The 22,869-nt window shown below is 50.1% G+C and overlaps 1 protein-coding gene across 6 annotated transcripts in view; it reads right to left on the reverse strand.

Annotated features, from left to right (window-relative positions):
- The window catches only part of EPS15L1 (epidermal growth factor receptor pathway substrate 15 like 1), a 106,183-nt gene that overhangs the window by 25,242 nt on the left and 58,072 nt on the right, over nt 1-22,869 (reverse strand). For all 6 annotated transcript variants that reach the window (XM_070373245.1, XM_070373247.1, XM_070373246.1 and 3 more), the window contains 8 exons: nt 20,295-20,456; nt 19,593-19,790; nt 17,469-17,633; nt 12,730-12,853; nt 11,791-11,841; nt 9,850-9,986; nt 2,694-2,754; nt 1,619-1,701 (listed from right to left, as the gene is read on the reverse strand). In XM_070373245.1, coding sequence (XP_070229346.1) covers nt 1,619-1,701; nt 2,694-2,754; nt 9,850-9,986; nt 11,791-11,841; nt 12,730-12,853; nt 17,469-17,633; nt 19,593-19,790; nt 20,295-20,456 — 981 coding nt within the window. The remainder of the gene's footprint in view (nt 1-1,618; nt 1,702-2,693; nt 2,755-9,849; nt 9,987-11,790; nt 11,842-12,729; nt 12,854-17,468; nt 17,634-19,592; nt 19,791-20,294; nt 20,457-22,869) is intronic.

Here is a 22,869-nt window from a genome sequence, read left to right on the forward strand (position 1 = left end):
ACTAGGGGAGTGCATGTAACAGCCACACAGTGACAGGTGAACACAAAGGCACATCTCGGGCTCTGGTCCCTTCTGGCTGATCCCAGACCACAAGCATCCCAGTTCCCACAGGAGGATGACTCCCTCCAGGCGCTGGAAGGAGACAGGACGGAAACCCTGGCACCCCCAGGCTCCCTCCCACGGCAGCCAATGGGCAAACAGATGCTCTGCCTCCAGCCAGGACTTAGATTTGCTACCTCGACAGTTTACACTCACGCGCTTCTCTGAAAACCTGAACAAAACCTCAAACGTTTCTTGGAAGCCACATGCCACAATCACATGTTGCTAACCACAAGCGCTCAGCACCCAGACAGCCGTGCGCCCCTCAGGCTGAGTGAAGCAGGAGGGATGCCCCTCTGAGGAGCTGGCATGTGGGGTGCAAGGTCAGGGGAGGTACGGGACTCCAGGCTGTGGGTGCCTGCTCCCACACGCTCCAGTGTTCGTTCTCCAGCCACCCCCCCACCCTCCAGCTAAGCGGCAAGATCAGGGACAGGAACTGTATCTGCATGTGGTCACCAGTGCCCCAGTGGCCATGGAGCCCGGGCCACCTGGACGGGAGCAGGTGGCTGGAAAAAACCGGAGGAATAAGTGGAGAACACGGGGGCTTCAACAGGCTGTGCTGCACCCGGTTCTGTATCCTTGAGGGGACCCCACCCTCCTGACGAGGCCAAGACACATACACCGAACGCTTCGCTAAACTCCTGTTAACCCGGGCTCGCAGTCGAAACCAAGGGATGCTAAAGGTTAGGACGGAGAACAGGAGCTGCAAATCAACTCCCCACGGCCAACGTTTTCAACATCTCAGCAGTTTCTTCTGGAATGTACCTCAGAGTCATGGGCTTCTACTCTCACTGCTTGCTCTGTTTTGGACAATCTCTACCGACGGACTTCTTGCTATGTAAAGATTTAACTCTCCAGGCACACCTCCTTCGAGCCCCTCTCGACAGTGTGATCACACCACGTGTGGGGCTACATTTACAGTCAGTTCAGGTAATTACGGCCACGCACACACCGCCCAGGCAGAACAGGAGTGACTTGGGGGCCTTCCTGAACAGCTCACTTCTCACCCGCGTATTTATTCACCGACTGAGCCCAGCCCTCGCTTTCCACATTCTTCTCGGGTTCTGCCCACAGGCAGCTCCAGACACATCTCCTGCGTGTGGGCCCGTGGCCCCCTGTTCTGGCCTCGCAGGCTGCACGCCAGGCCTGGCCCCTGTGCCCAACACCTTCTTGCTTTGTTTGGCCATTGGGAGACTTTATCACCTGAGGTCGTGAGACACCAGCGAGGGCAGGAGGGAGCCCCTCGCACCTATGCTTGGGCAGGGGGGGACTCAGGGCTCTGGCAGCACCACTTGGAGGAAGGGAAATGGGTCCAGCCACAGCCATGGACACCTTCCAGACCCTGTCTGTGCACTCACGACGTCACGTGAGCATGCATTCTGCATTTCAGAGTTCGACAGGTGCCAAGGAAATACATACGTGGCATGAAACTACCATGCCCGGCAGCCACAAGACCACGATCACGACCGCAGCACACGGACACCAGCAGAGGCACAGGGGCTCCACGCGAGAGCTTTACCTTGGACATCTGGCTGAAGTCGGCAAAGCCCTCAGCACTATTGAAGGACCCGCTTCCGAAGGGGTCCAGGGCTCCGAAGGGACCTGCAAGCAGCACCGGGAGAGGCAGAGTCACGGCGCGCTCAGGAGCACGCCTCGTGGGGCCAGCCCACGCGTCGCCTCCCAGTTCCCCACGGCACCAGAGCACAGCCAGGGTGGTCACATCTGCTTGTGGGGTGGTGACTCTGGTGCAGGTTCTCAACCAGGAGCACCCCCCGCCCCGCCCGGCCCACTCTGGCTTGTGGTTGGTGTGGCTCAGCCAGACAGTTTGCGGCCACGCGAGCTAGGGGCACTCAGCCCTGTGGCTGGGCTGCCAGCCAGCATCGTTCACACTCATGGAAGGAGTGACAAGCCCCCCATGGAAGGACAGACAGGGTCTGGTGTCTGTCCTTCTGGACCAGGAAGGGGGAGTGAGAGGGAGGGGACTGCCGCCCACACGGCTCATGTGGGGACATCATCTGTGGATAGAGATTTCTGCTGAGATTTTTCCTTTGGTGGGTGGTGTGATTTTCCTGGAGTAGCCCACAAGCCCACCTATGAAGTCAAGCTCTGTAACTAACAAGCCAAGATGCTAGGCAAGGTGGCAGTACCAAGTGGGGCCTGTTCCCACAGGCAAGGTGGGGCGGGGGTGCAATCCGCAAACGCTCCCCTCCCTTAGCGGCACCTAAGGGTTTTGTGCTGTGAAGGGAGGGTCCCTCAAACCCAGCGCCCATAGGACAAGCCTCAACAGACCTTTGGATTTATTTAGGAAAAAAAGCCAAACATACAAACCAAACATTCATAAGAAAGACCGAGTAACAAGTAACTAATACGTTAGTGTTATTACCGAATTAATCCCTACAGCCAAGCTTCCTTCCCAGCAGATGCCAGCTCCCGCTCAGGAAGACGAGGGCCGTGGCGTGGGCCACTGCCTCAGGTGAGGATCTGGGTGCTACTTACTAACCACACAAACGCTGAGGACGCACCAGCTTTGGAAACAGGTGGGCCATTCTACTGCCCAGGGACGAGTGAGAAGTAAAAGCAGCCATTGGTCTCACCTGATCCTTTTGAGGAGACAGTGGAGGATGAAAACGGATCGCTGGATTCAAAGGGGTCGAGCTGAATGAAAAGGACAGAGGAGAGAGTGAAAAGCAGTTCCTGTGCCCATCACCCATTCATTCAACCACAAACTCTCTGGATATCTGCCCCAGCCATGGGGAGGACACAGTGATTTAAACCAAATCCTGGCAGAGTCCAACAGACCAACCACTCCTGCATGTAATACCAACAAATACCCTGGACTGGGGGAAAAAAAAAAAAGCAATCACCTGAAGACATAGGAAGTGAATCAAAGCAGCAAGACTTTGGAAGAGGACTGAAATTTGGCAGTAAACACACAGCACAGGCTGAGCTTTCCAGGCTTTGTTTCATCTTGGCCCACTGCTCAGCTTGTGGGAGCTCAGCTCCCTGACCAGGGACTTAACCCCGGCCGCAGCCGTGAAAATACTGAATCCTAACCACCAGACCACCAGGGAACTCCCAGGTTTTCCGTCTTGATAGCTACAGTCTGAGAATATTGAGAGGCTACGGACTCCAAAAGAAAACTCACTGTCTTTCTGCACTGAAGCTCAGAGGCGAGAATCCCAGGACAGCCACAGCCATGAAAAAGGGATGTGGCCCAGCAAAAAACAAAAAGCCCAGTGGAGAATTAAGCTGTCTTCATACCTGCAAATGAGGCAGGCTATTTTTGTTAAGACTGTTGGAATTTACTGACCATAATTACAACATATAATCCAAAGAATATTAAGTAACATCCTTACCATGTTAATCAACTGTTCTCTTATGAAGATCTATTGTGTTGACTAATTGAACAATAATTCAAGTAGAGTGTCCCAGAAAGAAACCTGCTTGCACTCCTTCTCTAGAGTCTGGCCGGCGGTGCTGAGTATTGCCAGCGGCCCCGACGTGCCCTGACTTGGTGTCCTCGTTTAGAAGCCTCGTCTTCTGCACATGGCTTCATCCCCAGATGGCTGCAAACAGCCTGAGGCTGCGTTTTATTGGGGAGTTATTTGGCCAGGGCCTTCTGAACAGCAGTGTCCCAGTGAAGTGCTGGATATTATTTATTTAAGAATGAACTTTTCTTTTTTTTTTTTAACAATAATATCCTTTCAGAAATTTCTAACTACCTTGTAACTGCATGACTTAACATGGTGATAAAACAGTTATTAAAAGACTATTTTTTCCAAAGCTTAAAAAGAGGGGGCGGGATGTGGGGTCTAGAAAGGAGAGGCAGAGAATGGGAGTCCCAAATTCCATGATAAGCTCCGCCCAGATCTCAGGCTGACCCCTACACTGTGTGTGGGTGGGCAGACTTAGAGCAGCCTATAGCTAAGGCCACAGGAATGAAACCACAGGCCAGACAGGGAGAGACTACAGTGTGAGTCTCACCAGTTAGCTGCCTGCTGAAACAAAACCATCCACACTCTTTGGAAGAATGCAACAGAATCAAGTCTCCACAACAGAGTACGCACAATGCACAGGATATATCTCTAAGTTATTCAAAATACAGAGAACAAGAAAAATGTGATTCTCAAGGGAAAAAGATAATCAATGGAGACAATCTCAAGATGACCCAGATACTGGAATTCTCAGATGAGAATGACTTTACAGCAGCAGTGACTGGGCTTAATGAGATAAAGGAAAATACACTTCAGATGAACGACAAGATAGGAGATCTTAGTAGAGAAGTGGAAACTACACAGATGAAACATGGACATTCTAAAACTGTAAACTACAGTACCCAGAATAAAAGCGTCAGTAGATTAGCTAGCCAGCAAAGGACAAAAATGGGACTGAAGCTGAGATAAATCAGTAGAAATTACATAATCGGATGGAAAAAAGAGAAAAAAAAAGAAAAACAGGGCCTCAGGGAACTTTGAGGATAATATTAACACCTGTGTAACTAGAATCCCACAAAGAGAGAGAATAAAAAAGAAAAATTTTTTCGAAGAAATACTGGCTGAAAACATACCAAATTTGGTGAAAGACCTAATTTATAGATGTAAGAACTTCAGCAAACCCCAAGCACCATAAATAAAAAGAAAAGTATATCCAGACCCTACATAAACTACTGAAAAGCAAAGATAAAGAGAGGTTCTTTAAAACAACCAAAGGAACATGTTACATGCAGGGAACAACTACATGAAAGGCTGGCAACTTTTCATTAAGAACATCAGAGACTAGAAGATAACAGGACAACATCCTACAAGAACCAAAAGGAAAAATGATACTAGATTGGCCACAAATACACTCAAGGACGGCAACAAAGCAGCCCTGCATACAAGGGCTAATGTGAGCTCTTCAGGCTGAAGGAGGCAAAACCAGATCTTGAGAAAGGGATGAAGAGCTTGAGAAATGGTGACTATATGGTGAAAGTAACAACTACTTTCTTCCTCTTTAAAACTGATCAGTTTAGTTCAGTTGCTCAGTCGTGTCCGAGTCTTTGTGACTGCATGGACCGCAGCACGGCAGGCTTCCCTGTCCATCACCAACTCCCAGAGCTTGCTCAAACTCACGTCCATAGAGTCGGCGATGCCATCCAACCATCTCATCCTCTGTCGTCTCCTTCTCCTCCTGCCTTCAATCTTTCCCAGCATCAGGGTCTTTTCCAATGAGTCAGTTCTTTGCATCGGGTGGCCAAAGTGTTGGAGTTTCAGTTTCAGGATCAGTCCTTCCAATGAATAATCAGGACTGATTTCCTTTAGAACTGACAGGTTTAAAACTGACTGTAAAACTGGTTTAAAACTGATACAGTGGATTAAAGCAAAAATTATAATACTGTCTTAAGACATTTAATATATTTAGACATGTTACATTCTTAAGACAACTGTAACAGAGACACTGCTGTTGGGGGGGGGTGGATAAATGGATCTACATGGTGGCAAGGTTTTCACATTTTACATTGCGTTGTTTGTTGCTGTTGTTCAGTCACTAACTTTTGTCCAACTTGCTGCGACCCCATAGACTGTAGCATGCCAGGCTTCTCTGTCCTTCACTATCTCCCAGAGTTTGCTCAAATTCATGTCCATTGAGTCTGTGATGCTCTCTAACCATCTCATCCTATACCACCCCCTTCTCCTTTTGCCTTCAATCTTTCCCAGCATCAGGGTCTTTTCCAATGAGTCACCTCTTTGCAATCTGTGTCCAAAGTATTGGAGCTTCTGCTTCAGCAAATGACACAGTAATAATTCCAAGTAGCCTACAAAAAGTTAAGGGTGAAAATGGCAATCCCTAAACCAACCTCTAAAAAAAAAAAAATAAATAGTATAGTTAAAAGAGGCCAATAAGTACTACAAAATGGAATCCCAGAAAACATGCAAATAACCCAAAAGAAGACAGAGAGGAACAGACGAATAAAACACAGAGAATAAAAGAAAGTAAATAATAAAATAGTAGATTTGAATCTAATTATACCGATCAGTTCAGTTCAGTCGCTCAGTCGTGTCCGACTCTTCGCAACCCCATGAATCGCAGCACACCAGGCCTCCCTGTCCATCACCAACTCCCAGAGTCCACCCAAACTCACGTCCATTGAGTTGGTGATGCCATCCAGCCATCTTATCCTCTGTTGTCCCCTTCTCCTCCTGCCCCCAATCCCTCCCAGCATCAGAGTCTTTTCTAATGAGTCAACTCTTCGCATGAGGTGGCCAAAGTAATGGAGTTTCAGCTTTAGCATCAGTCCTTCCAAAGAACACCTAGGACTGATCTCCTTTAGAATGGACTGGTTGGATCTCCTTGCAGTCCAAGGGACTCTCAAGAGTTTTCTCCAACACCACAGTTCAAAAGCATCAATTCTTCGGTGCTCAGCTTTCTTCACAGTCCAACTCTCACATCCATACATGACCACTGGAAAAACCATAGCCTTGACTAGACGGATCTTTGTTGGCAAAGTGATGTCTCTGCTTTTTAATATGCTATCTAGGTTGGTCATAACTTTCCTTCCAAGGAGTAAGCATCTTTTAATTTCATGGCTGCAATCACCATCTGCAGTGATTTTGGAGCCCCAAAAAATAAAGTCTGACACTGTTTCCCCATCTATTTGCCATGAAGTGATGGGACCAGATGCCATGATCTTTGTTTTCTGAATGTTGAGCTTTAAGCCAACTTTTTCACTCTCCACTTTCACTTTCATCAAGAGGCTTTTAGTTCCTCTTTACTTTCTGCCATAGGGGTGGTGTCATCTGCATATCTGAGGTTATTGATATTTCTCCCGGCAATCTTGATTCCAGCTTGTGCTTCCTCCAGCCCAGCGTTTCTCATGATGTACTCTGCATGTAAGTTAAATAAGCAGGGTGACAATATACAGCCTTGATGTACTTCTTTTCCTATGTGGAACCAGTCTGTTGTTCCATGCCCAGTTCTAACTGTTGCTTCCTGACCTGCATACAGATTTCTCAAGAAGCAGGTCAGGTGGTCTGGTATTCCCATCTCTTTCAGAATTTTCCACAGTTCATTGTGATCCACACGGTCAAAGGCTTTGGCATAGTCAATAAAGCGGAAGTAGGTGTTTTTCTGGAACTCTCTTTCTTTTTCCATGATCCAGTGGATGTTTAATGCAATTATACTGATAACTGCATTAAATGTGAATGGACTAGATACTCCATTTAGAAAGCAGAGATTTCCAGACTGTTTAGAAAAGCAAGGCCCAACTGTTGATATATGCTCAACACAAAAGACATCAACTTCAACTCCCAGATAGGTTGAAAGTAAGTGGATAAGAAAAGATAAAGCATGCAAAGAATAAGCATAAGAAAAATGAGGTGGCTATTTTAAAATGTGATAAAAACAGATTAAGACAAAGATTATCACCAGAGGAAAAATGGAACCCTTTTAAAGAAAAAAGGTCTCTGCATCAGGATGATACAACAATCATCAATATGTAGGCAACTGACAGCTTCAAAATATATGTAGCTAAACTTGACAGAATTAAGGGGGATATGGACAATGCTACAATCATAGAAGAGTTTAACATCTCAGCAACTGGTAGAGCTAACAAACACCTTAAAAATAGATGATCAGTCCTTTATAGAACATAATGGAAAAGAGTATGAAAAAGAATATATATGTATGTATAACTGAATCACTGTGGTGTACACTAGAAACTAGCACAACGTTGTAAATCAGCTAAACTTTCAATTAAAAAAAGGAAAGAGGGGGAATTCCCTGGCCGCCCACTGGTTAGAACTCAGCACTTTCACTGATGTGGCCCAGGTTCAATCCCTGGTTGGAGCACTAAGATCCCCCAAGCTACATGGGTGTGACCCACTTTAAAAAAATGGGGGAAAAAATAGACCTTCAGAACAACCACCTTGACCTAGGTGGCATTTACAGAACATTATACCCAACAATGGCAAATAGATACTCTTCTCAACTGTACCCTGTTATGTTCTCCAACAAAGACCATAAAACGAGTCTCAATAAATCAAAAAGGACTGAAAACACACAAAATATATTCTCTAACAACAATAAATCTAGTTAGAAACCAATATTATAAAACACCTGGAGGGGGGCAGTACTTTGAAATGAAACAACACCCTTTAAGTAATCCACGGTTCAACAGAGCATTCACAAGGGAAATTGAAAAATATCTCAAACTGAATGACAAGGAAGATACAACATATCAAAATGTGTGGAATGCACCTAAAGCAGTGCCTGAAGAGAAATGCGTAGGTTTTTTATAAAAATAACTTTATACCTGTGGTGGAAAAAATAAATTAAAAAAATAAATAAATAAAATAACTTTATTTATTTTTGGCTGTGCTGGGACTCCGCTGCTCGTGGGCTTTCCTCTAGCTGTGGCAAATGGGGAGTATTCTCTACTTGTGGCGTGCAGGCTTCTCATTGTGGAGGCTTCTCTTGCTGTGGAGCCCAAGCTCCAGGCGCTCGGACTCAGCAGTTACGGTTCCTGGGCTCTAGGGCACAGCTTCAATAGTTGCAGTGCACAGGCTCAGCTGCCTCGCAGCATGTGGGATCTTTCCAGACCAGGGATCAAACCCATGTCTCCTGCAGTGGCTAGGTGGATTATTTACCACTGAGCCACCAGGGAAGCCCAGAAATACATAGCATTAAACAATTACATTAGAAAAAGAAGATCCAAGATCAATGACCTAAGGTTGGATCTTAAGAAGTTAGAAACAGAAGGCCAAAGTAGGGAGAAGGAAATCGTGAGCAGAAATCAGTGAGACAGAGAACAAACAGGAGAGGAAAGTAACACAGCCAATAGCTGGCTTGTGGAAAAGATGAATCAAATCGATCCACACGGAGGTGAGAACACAGACCACCAACATCAGGAATGAAAGGGGGCCCTCACAACCGGTCGCAGAGACAGAAACGCTCCGGGTTAATCCCTGCCTTCAAGGAGCTCTGGGGCTAGGGCGGCAGACCAGTAGGTCCACGGACAAGTGAAAAACCAAGGCGTGGGTAAAATGAGGGCAGAGGCGCAGCCTAGAGCGCAGGAAAGCTACATGTGGCCCTCACTTAGACGCAAAATCCTCATTCCATCACAAAGTCTCTTCTCTGCGTTTTAAGTCCTCGCTGACACCAATTTACACCAGGCTGTTGGGCCTAATGTACAAAACACAGGGCTTACTGCTTGCTGAGGGGTGGGGAGCACACTCAGCGCGGCAGCCTGTGCGTCTGGATTTCTCCTGCCACGGCGGGGACCCCCTGGGGCAGGCTGATGCCAGTGTCGCCATCTGCACTGGGCACTCAGGCAGCAGGGCAAACCTGTGGGCGCGTGTGGCGCTCTGTTTCGTCTTTGTTGGGGGATGCGGTGGCCAAGCAGAGAACCCAGCCAGTGGGCCTGAGCTGAAGTAAAGGGGCACCGAAAGGGATGGAGGGGTGACAGCTGTTCAGGACACAGAACACCCTGATGTGGGCTCACCAGACTGCTGGACGTGATACCCGGCTTCACAGGGCAAGCCTCCACAGGGGCCAGCAGAGATGGTCACGTGCCATCCAGGAAGGAGGCTGGGCCTTCTCGCCAGCTCCCAGGGAATGGCCCAGCCCCCGACGGCTCTCACTTGCCAGGCTTAGCAAGCTCAGTCTGAGAGAGGGAGGCCCTGATTTGGTCCATGCGGGTGGGAAGGGCTGCCTTCATACAAAGAGCCCGCAGACGGGCAGCACCGGGACAGCGGCCCTCCTGAGGGCACTCACCTTTGACGGTAAGGAAGGGTTCTTTGTGAACGGGTCTGAGGTAAATGGGTCGCTCTTTGTCTGCTTCTTAAAGAAGTCATCAGGGGTGGAGCCACGGAATGGGTCGCTTTCTTTGAAAGGATCCCCACCGAATGGATCTGGAAGGTGTTTTGGAAAGAGAAGGAAAAAACTGTCCCATGAATAAACGCTATGCTTAGTGAGAAAACTCCCATTAAAAAAAAAAAAAAAAACCAACCACAACTGACTGACACCACTTATGTGAAATTCTAGAAAATGGAAAAACCATAGTGGCAGAAAGCCAGTTAGTGGCTGCCAGAGATCTGGTGGCACAGGGGTGGAGGAGCAGGAGGGGGCCTTTAGGGACAATGCAGACAGTTGCTCTCTCATCTGGCTACACACAGGTTGAAACGCATCCGATTCTACACTCAAAATGGGCGAGTTCTGTGGCGTGTTCATTACACCTCTCAACAAAATCAGTAGGAACAAACAATGTGCGAAAGTCCAGAAGGACAGAAAGCAGACTGGCGGCTGCCAGGGGCTGAGTGGAGGGCACTGGCAGACGCGGTCTCCTTTCAGGGTGACGGAGACGTTCTGGAACTACATGGAGGTGGTAAGTGCACAGCACGGCGAACTGACCACAGGCCAGTGGCATGTGCACTTTAAGACGGTTAACCTGTACTATGCACATTTGTCAGGCTTGTGTTACATGAATCCTACCTCAAGAGAAACAGATAAACAGCAAGGGAAAAGGAAATAAACAGGCAGCACGATGCCAACACTGCCATGCCCAGAGTGTGTTCACGTGGGGCGCGGGCCTGGCGACCAGGAGGGGAGCCCCCACCACCCAGAAGAAACAAAACACTGGCCTTTCTTTCTTTTCTCTATGATGTGTACCAATTTTTTTTTAAGTATTTAAAAAAAAACCTTCCGTTTATTTTTGGCTGTGCTAGGTCTCTGCTGCCGCTCGGGCTTTTCTCTAGCTGCAGGGAGTGGGGGCTGCCCTCTGGCTGTGGTGCCAGGCTTCTCACTGCGGGGGCTTCTCTTGTTGCAGAGCACAGGCTCTGGGGCACATGGGTTCAGAAGCTGTGGTGCACAGGGCTAGCTGCTTCCAGGCGTCTGGGGTCCTCCCGAGGCAGTGACTGAACCTGTGTCTCCTGCATCGGCAGGTGGATTCTTTACCACTGAGCCACCGGGGAAGCCCAAGATGCTGGGCTTTGGTGCAAAGTGATGCTGTCCTTCCCTGCTCACTGCACCGCCACCCCGAGTATCGAGCAGAAGTGCCACTGAGCGTGGGCACCACACAGGACACCTTGATGGTGGCACAGCGGGCACAGCAGGCACAAGCGACCGGGAGTCTGCACAGTCGTCAAGCACCAGGGGCTGGCGTTCTGGCTCTCGTTCTCATTGTGCTGTGCGACCAGCAGGAAGGGGCACCAGACTGAGAAAGGGAGGCACAACGGAGCTTCCTTCAGAAGCTCGCCTAGCACAGGAGGCGGCAAGGTGTTTCTCCATTTCCCTCAAGCTGAACTAGGAATGGGAATACTCTTCTTTTTAAGTTTTTATTGGAGGAGGGCACAGCAACCCACTCCGGTATGCTTACCTGGGAAATTCTACGGACAGAGGAGCCTGGTGGGCTATAGTCCATGGGGTCATGACGAGTCAGACACAACTCAGCCACTCAACAACAACAACAAAATAATTGCTTTCCAATGTTGTGTTGGTTTCTGGTGTAGAGCAAAATAAATCAGATCTATCTACACATATATTGCCTCTGTTTTGGATTTCCTTCCCATTTAGGTCATCACAGAGCACGGAGCAAAGTTCCCTGTGCTATACAGTAGGTTCTCGTTAGTTATCTAGGAATGGGAATATTCTGAGGACCAGTTCACAGAACATTTCTTTTAAGTAACGAAGGTTGTTTTTTTTGTTTTTTTTTTTTACCTGTTGAAGCCGTCTGTTGCTCGGCAAAGGGGTCACTCTGGAATGGGTCACCTGGATTAGAGAAGAGAGAACCATTCAGCTCTGTGGTAGAAATGACCTGGGCAGGGCAAAGTGGGAAAGCAAGGGTGGCCAGTGGCTGAGGGAGTTCATCACGGCAAAGATGATGAAGATGAAGCAGAAAGAACTCGGGCTACTCAACGTGGGCCCAACGGTGGGTAAACACAGGACCAGCCTGAATTCACTCTCTTTCTATGCCCTGCTCATGGCTCACCCCTCCCCTCCCCATCACCCACCCCCCTGGGGTTCCAAGAACCTGAGCCCCCAGAGCGGCCCCCTCCTCAGCCTCCTGGGACACCTGAGCCTCGGCAGCTGCCCGAGTCATCTCTCAGAACTCGGGTGCTTCTACTCCAAGTCTCTAACTGGAAAGGCACTCCCACTGCCCTCTCCCTGCCCTGGCATTTTTCTCAGGAAAATACAGATAGCCTTCTTGGAAATAGTTTTGCTCTGCAAAAAAAAAAAAGAAAACTTAGGAAATCTTGTTTCTAGAATTCTTAGTTATTCCTGACCCGTGTGGCTCTGGGTGAACTCGCTGTGGGAAGGCCTTAGAGCCTGTGCATGTGGGGATCCGCTGTTTACTAGGGGCTCCATAATCACTGCTATGCCTACTTATCTTAGTCCTGCAAGGTGGATGCAGTCTCAGGGCCAAGCCAGTTACCCGTGAACGTGGGCGTGTCACAGTGAGCTTGGAGCTCTTCCCTCCCCCATGCAACACCACAGCTCTTCAATCACCCAGGGGAACTGAGAGATTCAAGAGGCCAGTTAGGTTCCAAGAATTTCTTTCCTCCCCGCACGTCAGAGGGTGCCGCCAGTCACGAGACAACCCAGAGGGGCACAAAACAAACAGCCTTGCAGTGACAAAGTGGGCGCCAAATGAGGTACCTTTGAAGGGATCGGCTCCTTTAAATGGGTCTGATTTGAAGGGGTCTTCTGCTTGAAAGGGATCCGGATGCAATTCTTGGGCGTTGTTGCTAAATAACAAGGCTTTATTTTTGAAAGGATCGTCCTGTAATTTTGCGAAGAGACAGGACAGGGATTTCATTATTTCAGATTTAAAGCCAAGCACAGAATTCTATACCTAACCGGTGTATTTTCCCCTCTTAAGTGATGTGACCCTGATGAGAGTAGTTTTTATAAAAAAAAAAAAAAACAGAGAAGACGGATTTTAGTTAATAACGTCAACAACAGTCCATTCATTGTGATAAATGTACAAGACATTAATAACAGGGTAAGCTGGCTGTGGGTTATACAGGAACCCTCTGCACTATCTTTGCAACTTTTCCTTAAGTCTTCTAAAGTGAAAGTCTATTTAAAAATCGTTCGGTGGAAGCAACCCAGGCATCCAGTGATGAATGAATGAACAGGCAAAGTGTGGCATGTCCATACGATGGGGTGTCACTCAGCCTTTAGAAGAAAGGAAATTCTGACACACGCAACACGGATGAAGCCTGAAGACATCAGGCTAAGAGAAAGAAGCCAGTCACCGGAAGACAAACACTGTGGGATTCTACTTCCACGAAGTCCCTAGAGCCATCAGATTCAGAGACACAGAAAGCAGAACAGTAGGCGGTCAGGAGGATGGGGAGCAGTGCTTAATGGTATGAAGAAGTTCTAGAGCTTGGCTGTACAACATGAACACAGTTAACGCGACTGAACTGTATAATGAAAGATGGTTATGATGGTAAACTTTACGTTATGTGTCTTTTACCATAATTAAAAATATTTTTTAATATATCACTGTGTCAGAAAAAAAGTCCTATTTTTGGAAATGTCAGAAAGAAAATGTAACAAGTCCCTCCAACGACTGCAGCTCAAAGCCTCCTGGTTCAAAGGTGCACCTCCCTCAAGCAGCTTTTCAGAGAGCGTGTGCCTATGTGCGCATTTTTAAAAATGCCTGTTTCCACACCAAGAGGCACGATGGCTATTTACATCCAGAGAGGAAGTGCGTGCTTATACAGTTAGAACTACTAGAGCATACACAGCACTTTGCATTTTTTCTTTAAAAAGTGCTTATTTGTAGAAACAAACAGCATATTTAAATCAGCGGTGGATGGGGGGGACTTGCTTTTGAAGAGCAAGTTTTTATAGTGGAAAAATTACCTGAAAGGGGTTGGGGACGGACCTCACAATATATGCGGGAAAACAGTGCACTTGGTTTAGAAATACTGAGATATTTTGGTTCAGAAAGACACACCCTCAGTGAAAACACAAAGGTTTCACTATGACATTAAAAAGCACAACATCCTCCTTGAATCTGGCAAATGTGTCAGCATGCTTGGGGCTGGCGAATTCAGCCATTATTCCAACTGACCGAGACCAGGTGATGAGAGAGCCGGGGCTTCCATGAAAACACAGGGCAGTGACGTCAGAGGTGCCCACGGGAGGTTCCTGACTAGGCTGGGTGACTCCAGGGAGCGGGATGTGTCTCAGAGGTACCAGGGCAACAGAAGCCCCAGGCTCCCGAGGAATGGACCAAACACCCCTGCCCTCTGACGGACGTGGAACGGTTTTCCTTACCTGAGAAAGATTACCTAGGGCCTCCAACCACAGGGCTTCCCGAGGTGGATAAGCCAAGCCAGGTCTTGGGCAATTGAGTGCCGATGTCCCCAAGCGCGGCGCCCATGTCTGCGACACACAGACTCAGTAAGGATGCTGTGGTGCCAACTACCATGAGATGCCCATGCCAGCAAGCACCCAGTGGGGGTCTGAAACAGACCAACATGCTGGAGGAGTCCTAACCTACGGAAGCCAGGCGGCCAGCAGGGAAAATCAACACCCTGCAGCCCTGGGGAAAGGAACATGTTTGTTCCAGAAGAAGAAACAGAGATGGTGAGCGACCTGGATAAAGTAGTGAACTGAGAACGACAACTTGGAAAACTAAATAGAATGGAAGCTTCTATTTGGTTTTTAATTAGCAGTGACGTACCACTGCTAATTGGTACTTTTTTTTTTTAATGTTTTCAATTGCCACTTGGAAGACTTGACAAGTAACAGTGGACGATGGCAGAGAAGACACTGATTCCTGGGTGCTCCGGCTGCAGTCCCCCTAACTGAAAGGCAGGTCTGCCATCTCTCTCTCAGGAGCGACTGCTTGGCCTGAGGTAGTAGCCGCTCCCTCCCCTTCAAAGGAGAAGCCTAAGACGACCCCGGCAGGATTCACGTGGTTAGGGTAACCATTTACCATTTACGGATTCCATTTCAGGTTCAGAGCAGAAAGCTAGATTTGCCCTGGCACAAAGACGCCATCAACTCCACCATCTGCTGACCACCTACTGAGGAGCACGGAGCCATCCGCCCACCTGGGAGATTCAAGTGTCGTGGCCAAGCTCGCGGCAGAGAGCAAGCATCATGAACAAGGAGCTCCCTGACCAGTCTTAAGTTCTGCACGTCTCAGGAAACAGACGTGACAACTCCGAAAGGGCATCAAGGTGGCATTCTGCGACGCTCCTCGCCTTTAGACAGGGGCTGGGCGGTGGTGTGCCGGTGCAATCAACACTCTCAAGAGAAAATAAAAGCTCTGCCTGATAGCCACTGCCAATTCCCATGGTGCCACTACCCCACTGTGGCTGATGTCCAGTTACCAAAGGTGGAGCTTAGGTTTACAAAATTGCTATTCAGTCATCGGCTCTGAAGAGTCAGTAAAAGCGGCTCCAGTAGGCCAGGGGCTGAATGTGACAGGCCAGCCCGGCCTCCGTGATGAGTCTGTGGTGAAGCTGAATTCTGCTCCTCTCTAGCAGACAGGCTGGCTGAGCACCGACTCCAAGGATGAGAAGCCAGTACCCTTATCAGCAGATGAGACACAGGAATAAACACGGCTTTCAGATCCCTGCCATCTTGGACAAAGTCAAGTCACGTGGGCCTAACAGAAACCCAGTGACTTCAGTAAAACCGTCCAGACTTAGAACGCTCTAGACACACCTCTTTGGTTACACTGGTTCTCAGGAAATTAAGCCCCTTACTTTCATCCCCTCCGAAGAGAACTAAGAGACCTCCCTCTCCTTGGGAACAGTCTTGAAATGTCCAGGAGTGAACAAAAGCCCTCTTCACAGTGTTTATTAAGAAATGGAAACAAACCAAAAAGTGAGTGCTTTAAAGATTGTATTTGTGCAACAAGATATAGTTTTTCTTCCAAACAGTGGTTGTGGGTTTCTATGTAACACATGTGACGTCAACGTTTCAAGATGATTGACCATCATGTAAACATCTGTAATGAGATGAATAAAAATAAAGGCAAAAAAATCTGGGGGGATGCCGGCAAGGGTGGGGAGAATCCCTATTTTCCAAATGACACTTCCCTGCCAACTTTTTATCCAAGGAAACCCATCTTATCAAAGCCTGCGCGACAGAATTTAAGAGTGAGCTGTCCCATGAACTAAGACGGAACGGGCAAGCCAAGAGCTGTGAGGGTACCTGGACAGACGGCACAAGTAAGAGCAAGGCTATGAGGCTGGAACACACGCTGAGGCAGACAGACGGTCAAGCAGGAAATTCCGCCTCAGGCGGTGCATGAAAGAGGACCGTTCACAGTCTATTCAGACGATGAAGCTGCCTAAACCGGCCCTGGAGCGGATACGGAAATCCCTTGTTTTGCCACTTCCAAGTGGAGAGGAATGTGTGAAGGGCAGAGGGAGGAGGTGAGGGCCAGAGATGGGAGACAGATGAGAACACCAAGAGCATCTTCTCAGCGCTCTGGAGAATTAGGCATAAGCTTTCCCGTAAATCCTAGGGACAGAGCACTTGGCCACTGAGAAAACAGACATGTCGAGAAAGGCCCAGAGTCTCACATAAAGAGAGAGAGAGAGGCTGAACAGTTACGAGGAGGGGAAGGACTCCACAAAGCGAACAAGGCCAAGAGCAGGAGCCTGGAAGAGAGAGACGGCAGTGCAGGGCGTGCGGCCAAAGGCTTTGGGGCAGCGCACAAGGGAACTAGAGACCAGCTGTGTCCCCCTGGCTCCCGCAGCAGCACAGAGACGCCCTCATTAGTCCGAGTGAGCCAGAAACCGCACACGCCAGGACTCAGGGCCACGGCAGTGAACTCCAGCCACAACAGGCGACTAAGTAACACTGTCTGGAAGCCAGCAGCCCCCCACCAGGACCACCAGGGTCCTGCGGTGTGAACCCAAGTGCTGACATTTCAAATGTGACCAACATTTCAGGAGACGGACCAATTCGTGGGTGATGCAGCAACACCCCGGGAGGGCTGATTGCCATTCCTATTGCTCTTTATCTCCACCTGTGATTCTTCAAGATGCTCCTTGTAGAAACATGGACACACACACACACTTTTCCATCTTCCCAATGAGGAGAATGTGGGGTTTCACAATGTGTGAGAATTGATCCCATTTTAGGGAAGCCCTCCCAATGGGAGGCACTAGCCCACAGAGATGGAGGTCTTCACAAACTGGTTTCACAAAGGATCCAGGCCTATCCTCGGCTTTGTCCCGGAGGATGCCGGGCTGCAGGGCTGGTGGGGAAGAGGCAGAGCAGCTGCAAAAAATGAGCAACACCCTGCACTTGGATAGGATTAAGGCTGGCGAGGGCTGGATCCAGCAGGAAGGGCCTTCTCTGGGCCCAACATGGGACCCAATCCCAGGACTGGGAAACACTTATTCAACCTTTACCATGGCTCCAAAACCTCCCCTCTCTGTCAGGGAGACGCCCGTGCTCAGGTCTGCTAGGCTGCTCAGGCTGACGCCGGGGGCCCCGTCCAGCATCTCATCGTGCTGCTCCAGGCCGCGCTGGGCTTCCCGGTGGCTCTCGTGCAGCTGGGAGAGCCTGCTTCTGGCCTGGACAAGGAAGACATGGTTGGCGTGGAGGAGGGTTCAGGCGGAATGCATCAGGCAACGCATTTATCTCTCAGGGCATCCCGCCCCAGATGATTCACGCAGATAAGTGAATTACCTGTCTACAGAGCCAAGTTTACAAGACTTGAGGCTGCTCATAAACCGAGAGGGAGAAAGAGAGACCGAGAGAGAGAGAGAGAGAGAGAGAGAGAGAGAGAGGGGAGACCCCCTTCTGGCTGCCCTCAGGCGGCCTCTTTGTATCCCCGGTCCCCAAGAGAGGCAAGTGTTCAAATACACGTTTGCTGATTTGGAATGAACTGAAATGGGACAAAACCCAGATTCACTATTTATTCAGAGTGGTGTTCAGCAGCCATTTCACTTTGCGGGATTTTTATTGCCCCATTTGCTCCTCCTTGTTCCTGGAGAAGGCATGCGAGGCCAGGGAAAGGACGGTGATCTGTGGAGGCAGACAGACCCGGCTTTATCTTAACTGTCTCCTGCACACTGGTGACCTCACCTGTTTCCTCTTCTCAAAAATGGAATTGATGAGTAAGAGCCCTCTCGCACTGTCTGGCAGGGTGGCCTTAGTAAGTAGTAGCTATCATGTTTAATATCATTATTATTATCACTAACATACATTTATGTCTTGGCTGCTGTTTTATAAAGGCTGGAGGACTGATGCTCAAGCTCCACTGCTTTGGCCACCTGATGCTAATAAGAACTGACTCACTGGAAAAGACCCTTCGGCTCGGAAAGATCGAAGCCAGGAGGAGAAGGGGGCAACAGAGGATGAAGTGGTTGGATGGCATCATCAACTCAACGGACATGAGTTTGAGCAAACTCCAGGAGATGGTGAAGGAAAGAAGAACCTGGAGCGCTGCAGTCCACGGGCCACAAAGAGTCAGACACTGAGCGACTGAACAACAACAACAAGGCTGAGTGGGAGAAGACTCTACAGATATTAACTAACAGTAAAGCACACTGTCAGTGTTAGCTGCTCAGTCGTGTCCGACTCTGTGACCCCATGGACTGTATGTAGCTCACCAGGCTCCACTGTCCATGGAATTTTTCAGGCAAGAATACTGGAGTTACGGTAGCCATTGCCTTCTCCAGGGGATCTTCCCACCCAGTGATCAAACTCAGGTCTCCCATATGGTAGGCAGATTCTTTACCATCTGAGCCACTAGGGAAGCCCCAAAAAGCACCAAACCCCAAAAGAGGTTTGAGTTTGTAATCAACTTTTGCCTGTAAACTGGCAAAAAGAGCCAAGAGATCAATTCAGTCAAAAAAGGAAGCACAGATGTGCATTCTGATATTGCCAAGGTCAAACATAACCTTCAGTGTGTAGGTGGGACATCCAAGGGCCAGCAAGGAGGCCTCTGGCCGTTCCACGCAGGGCAGCGGCCACAGGCCTTGGGGCCTTCTCCCCAGAGAGGGCCAGGGAGGGCGGAGCTCCTGAGGGGGCGGGGCCTCCTCGCTGTGCCGCCTTTGAGCTGCACCGGGACAGAAAGCATCCTGGACTCTGTCCTCTTGCGTGTGCAAGGACCCAGGCTGCTGAGACAGGTCCTGAACCTAGACTCTCTTCAAACCAGTTAACGTCCTGCGCTCAGTCAGCCCGCACCCGCTCCAGCAGGGAAGCAGAAGGCTGGTGAGGCAAAGCGGACCCCACAAGACCAAAGTCAACATGACGGGGGAACATATGCTGGGGGTTCTCAGCACTTCACCTTCAGGCTGAACAAAGCCTCCCAAGGAGAGAACCTAATGTGGATGAGGTGGGCAGGAGCCACGGAGACACCTACTGCAGCGCAGACACCTGGGACCGCGGTCGCACACACCTCCGTAACTGCTGTGCTTGTGGCACCCCCCTGCTTGGCAGGAGACCCCAGAAGCCGCATCCCACTCCCACCCCCAGCCCCAGCCAGGGGTGGCAGGCCCTGCCCCACCCCACCCCCTTGGAGATACCTGGTTGATTTCATCTTGAGTGGATTTTAGGGACTTGATGATAGTTTCCAGTTGAACTTTCCCAGCCTGGATGCTCTGTTCCAGCTGAGTCTCCTCCTGCTGCAGTCGGTTCAGCTCAGACTTGGCCCGGTTCAGGTCGTCTTCCTGGGACTTGAGGTCAGATTCCTGAGACTGGATCTGCGTCTTCAACGAGGAAATCTGAAATGAGATGAAATGCGACTTCGAGGAAGAATTCTGGTTCGTGTTTCTTGAGATGAGCTGACCCAGGGAGGGAGATACCAGCCCAAAAAGTGGATGCCTGGCTTCCTTACAGGGACTCCTCCCCACATGTGGGAGAGGCATCAGCAATCTGTCTGTCCCTTGAGGCTGAACATCCCCTCATCTCAGAGATCTGCTGAGGTCACAGCCTCCCTGCTTTGTGACAAGCAGCAAAGACACCCGGGGGAGGTGAGATGGGCATGCTGTGTCCATGGGCCAGGGTGGTGTGTCCACACATAGATTCACACTTATATGTCTGACAAGGCGGCTAAGATGGAGGTCAGGCCATAGATGCTTGGACACTTTCTCAAATGATCCGTTCAACAACTCTACTAAACCAGTAGGATGTCTTAGCCTTGATTCAAGGTCATGGTGAGCTCAGGGAAGTTCCCAAAAAGCATTCTCCTCCTGCTGGGCCTGGGGCATAGGGAGATGATGACTCACCATCTGGGTCTCATCCTGGCACTTCTGCCTGACGTCACTCAGCATGTCTCGGAGCTTGGCCTTCTGCTGGTCCATTTCATCCAGGCGGTCTTGGGCATCCTGTTTTTGAGCTTCCAGCTCTTGCAAACTACTTGTTTCCCGGTCTAAATCATTTTGTAATTCCTAGGGAAGGGTCACATGAATTTACCCAAGACTCGTTAAAATGGGGACACGTCCAAGCTAACTGTCACAGCCGAGGCCGGAGCCCCCAAGACGGCCTCCCTGGGGGTCCAGTGGCTGGGACGCCAAGCTTCCACTGCAGGGAGCCAGGGTTCAATCCCTGGTTGGGGAACAGAAGATCCTGCATGCTGTGCAGTATGGCCAAAAAATAATAAAAATTATTTCAAAAAATAGAAAGATGGCCTACAGAACGACACATACCACAGCAAACAATGCACACATCCCGGTGCAGTGGCTCCAGTTCGGTCTCTCACTAAGGCCCTCAGGAAGTATTTACTGACGTCCTAAGAGAGGCCAGGCACCAGCAGAGGGGCTGGGTTCCTGGCAAGAGGAGCACTTCAGTGACTGGTGGTCATGAGCGGGGAGGGAAGAGGCGTTAGTCAGACATAAATGAGCAGAAATGAATGGACAGCTTGGGTGCTGTCGGTCAGGGTCTCAGGGGCGTGGGGAGACCAGACCAATGCTGCATGAGGGGGGAAGAGCCCAGGGAAGCACGTGGACCCAAAGGATGAGCAGGTGGCAGCCAGGAAAAAAGCCAGGAAGGTGAAGAGAAGAGGGGGCCACAGAGGACCTGTAAGAGAAGAGGATGCCGTGCTCCACCTGGATCAAAGGAGAGCAGGCTGAGAGCACCCGAGGTCACATGCCACGCCACAGATGCCATTGGCTTCTGCAGCCAGAAACCCCTGCAGTTGGCTGAACACAGGGAGCAGGACATGATGGTTCCCAACCGCTAAAGCTCCTCCAGGTAGGAGGAGCTTGGCTCCAAGACAGCCAGTGCAGGTGTCCTCGGACTTCACTGTTAAGACTTCCAGGGGAAGGATCCTAGAGGTGGAAGGGCGAGTGTGAATATGTGCACTGTCTATGATGGCAAAATCTGAAAGCGATGTAAATTTCCAAGCGGAGCTGGCTGGACTTTTAGCACAACGCGCCCTGAGGGGCACTGCACCCTGCGGCCGAGCTATAGAGCAAAAAGAACAAGGCACGCGGCAGAGCATGCACGTGCGAGGCACACCAGCACTTGTGCACACAGGAAGGCAAGAACAGGCACAGATCTCTCTCCTTAAACACACACAAGACCTTTGTGCGAGGCCTCGCGGGAGCTGACGGACTGTGCCTGTGGGGGAAAGGGGGTGGGGGTGGGGGGTAGGAGGCGTCTCTGTCTTATTTTCAACCAGGTGAATGTCACATCTACCTGCAAGGCAGAGAACTAAAGGAGACAGAGGGGGAGGGGAGAGTGCGGCCTGAGGCTGACACGAGGAAGCAGTGGAGCTGGGGCAGGGACTCAAGCTGTGGCCCAGGGCAAGGCGGCGGCAGCCTGGGCACGGGGGTGGCTGTAGGACTCGAGGGGAGCGGTGGACTCGAGGTGACCCCTGGGGGGTCGGGGAGACAGGAGTGGAGAGACCGATCCCCAGGACCGGCTGGGGCTGCCAGAGGCTGACGTCATTTCAGAGCACAACCCAAAGGGGGTGCAGGGTCTCCCTTTCCCTGCTTTTCTAGTGTTTACGGAATACGTATTCACGCGTTTGGCTGTGTCGGGCCTCAGGTGTCTCACGCGGGATCTCAGGCTGTGCGCGGACTCTCTAGCTGTGGCACCTGGCCTTAGTTGCCCCTCGGCCTGTGGGATCTCAGTTCCCCGACCGGGGATCGAACCCGCACCCCCTGCACTGGAAGTCAGATTCTTTACCACTGGACCACCAGGGAAGTCCCTCCCTCTCCCTGCTTTGACAACAAAAAGTCATGGCTCGCTCCTCTTTGTCCGCCAAAGCACATCTCTGAGTTATTTGTGGGACTGGGTTTTCTGCTGCCCAGTCTCCTTGTCCCTGACCTCTAATTTGAAGAACAGACCTTGAGCGTGACAAGTCTGGAAGGGATAAAGCCAAATGTCTCTGAGAGGAGGCTAGTGGCAGAGTGGAAACGTGGGTCCGCCACATCCAAGGGAAGGACAAGTGACGGTGGAGGCGGGGAGACAGAGGAAGAAGGAGGGTCAGACCCAGCAGCTTCGGCACGCGGGACGTCAAGGAATCTGGGCCTCTTTCTGTAACACAGAGGCAGTCGTGGAGGAGCCCAGGGGAAGACGGACTGCCAGCTGCTGGTTAGGAAGGATGCCGGGGTCAGAGTGGAGGAGGTATCTGAGCCAAGAGAAGACAGAAAAAAAAACCCAGACAACCTACAGACCCAGGTCAATCCCAACTGGAATGCCAGTCGTCTTCTGACAGGCAGACTCCAAGACTCAAAAGGAAATGCAAGGGATCCAGAACAGACAAAACAGCCTTGAAAAATCCAAAGTTGAGGATGCGTATTTTCTGATTTCAAAACTTACTACAGAGCAACAGCAATCAAGACAGTGTGATTCTGG

This window comes from Bos mutus, chromosome 7 (assembly GCF_027580195.1).
Source record: "Bos mutus isolate GX-2022 chromosome 7, NWIPB_WYAK_1.1, whole genome shotgun sequence".
Lineage (NCBI taxonomy): Eukaryota > Metazoa > Chordata > Mammalia > Artiodactyla > Bovidae > Bos > Bos mutus.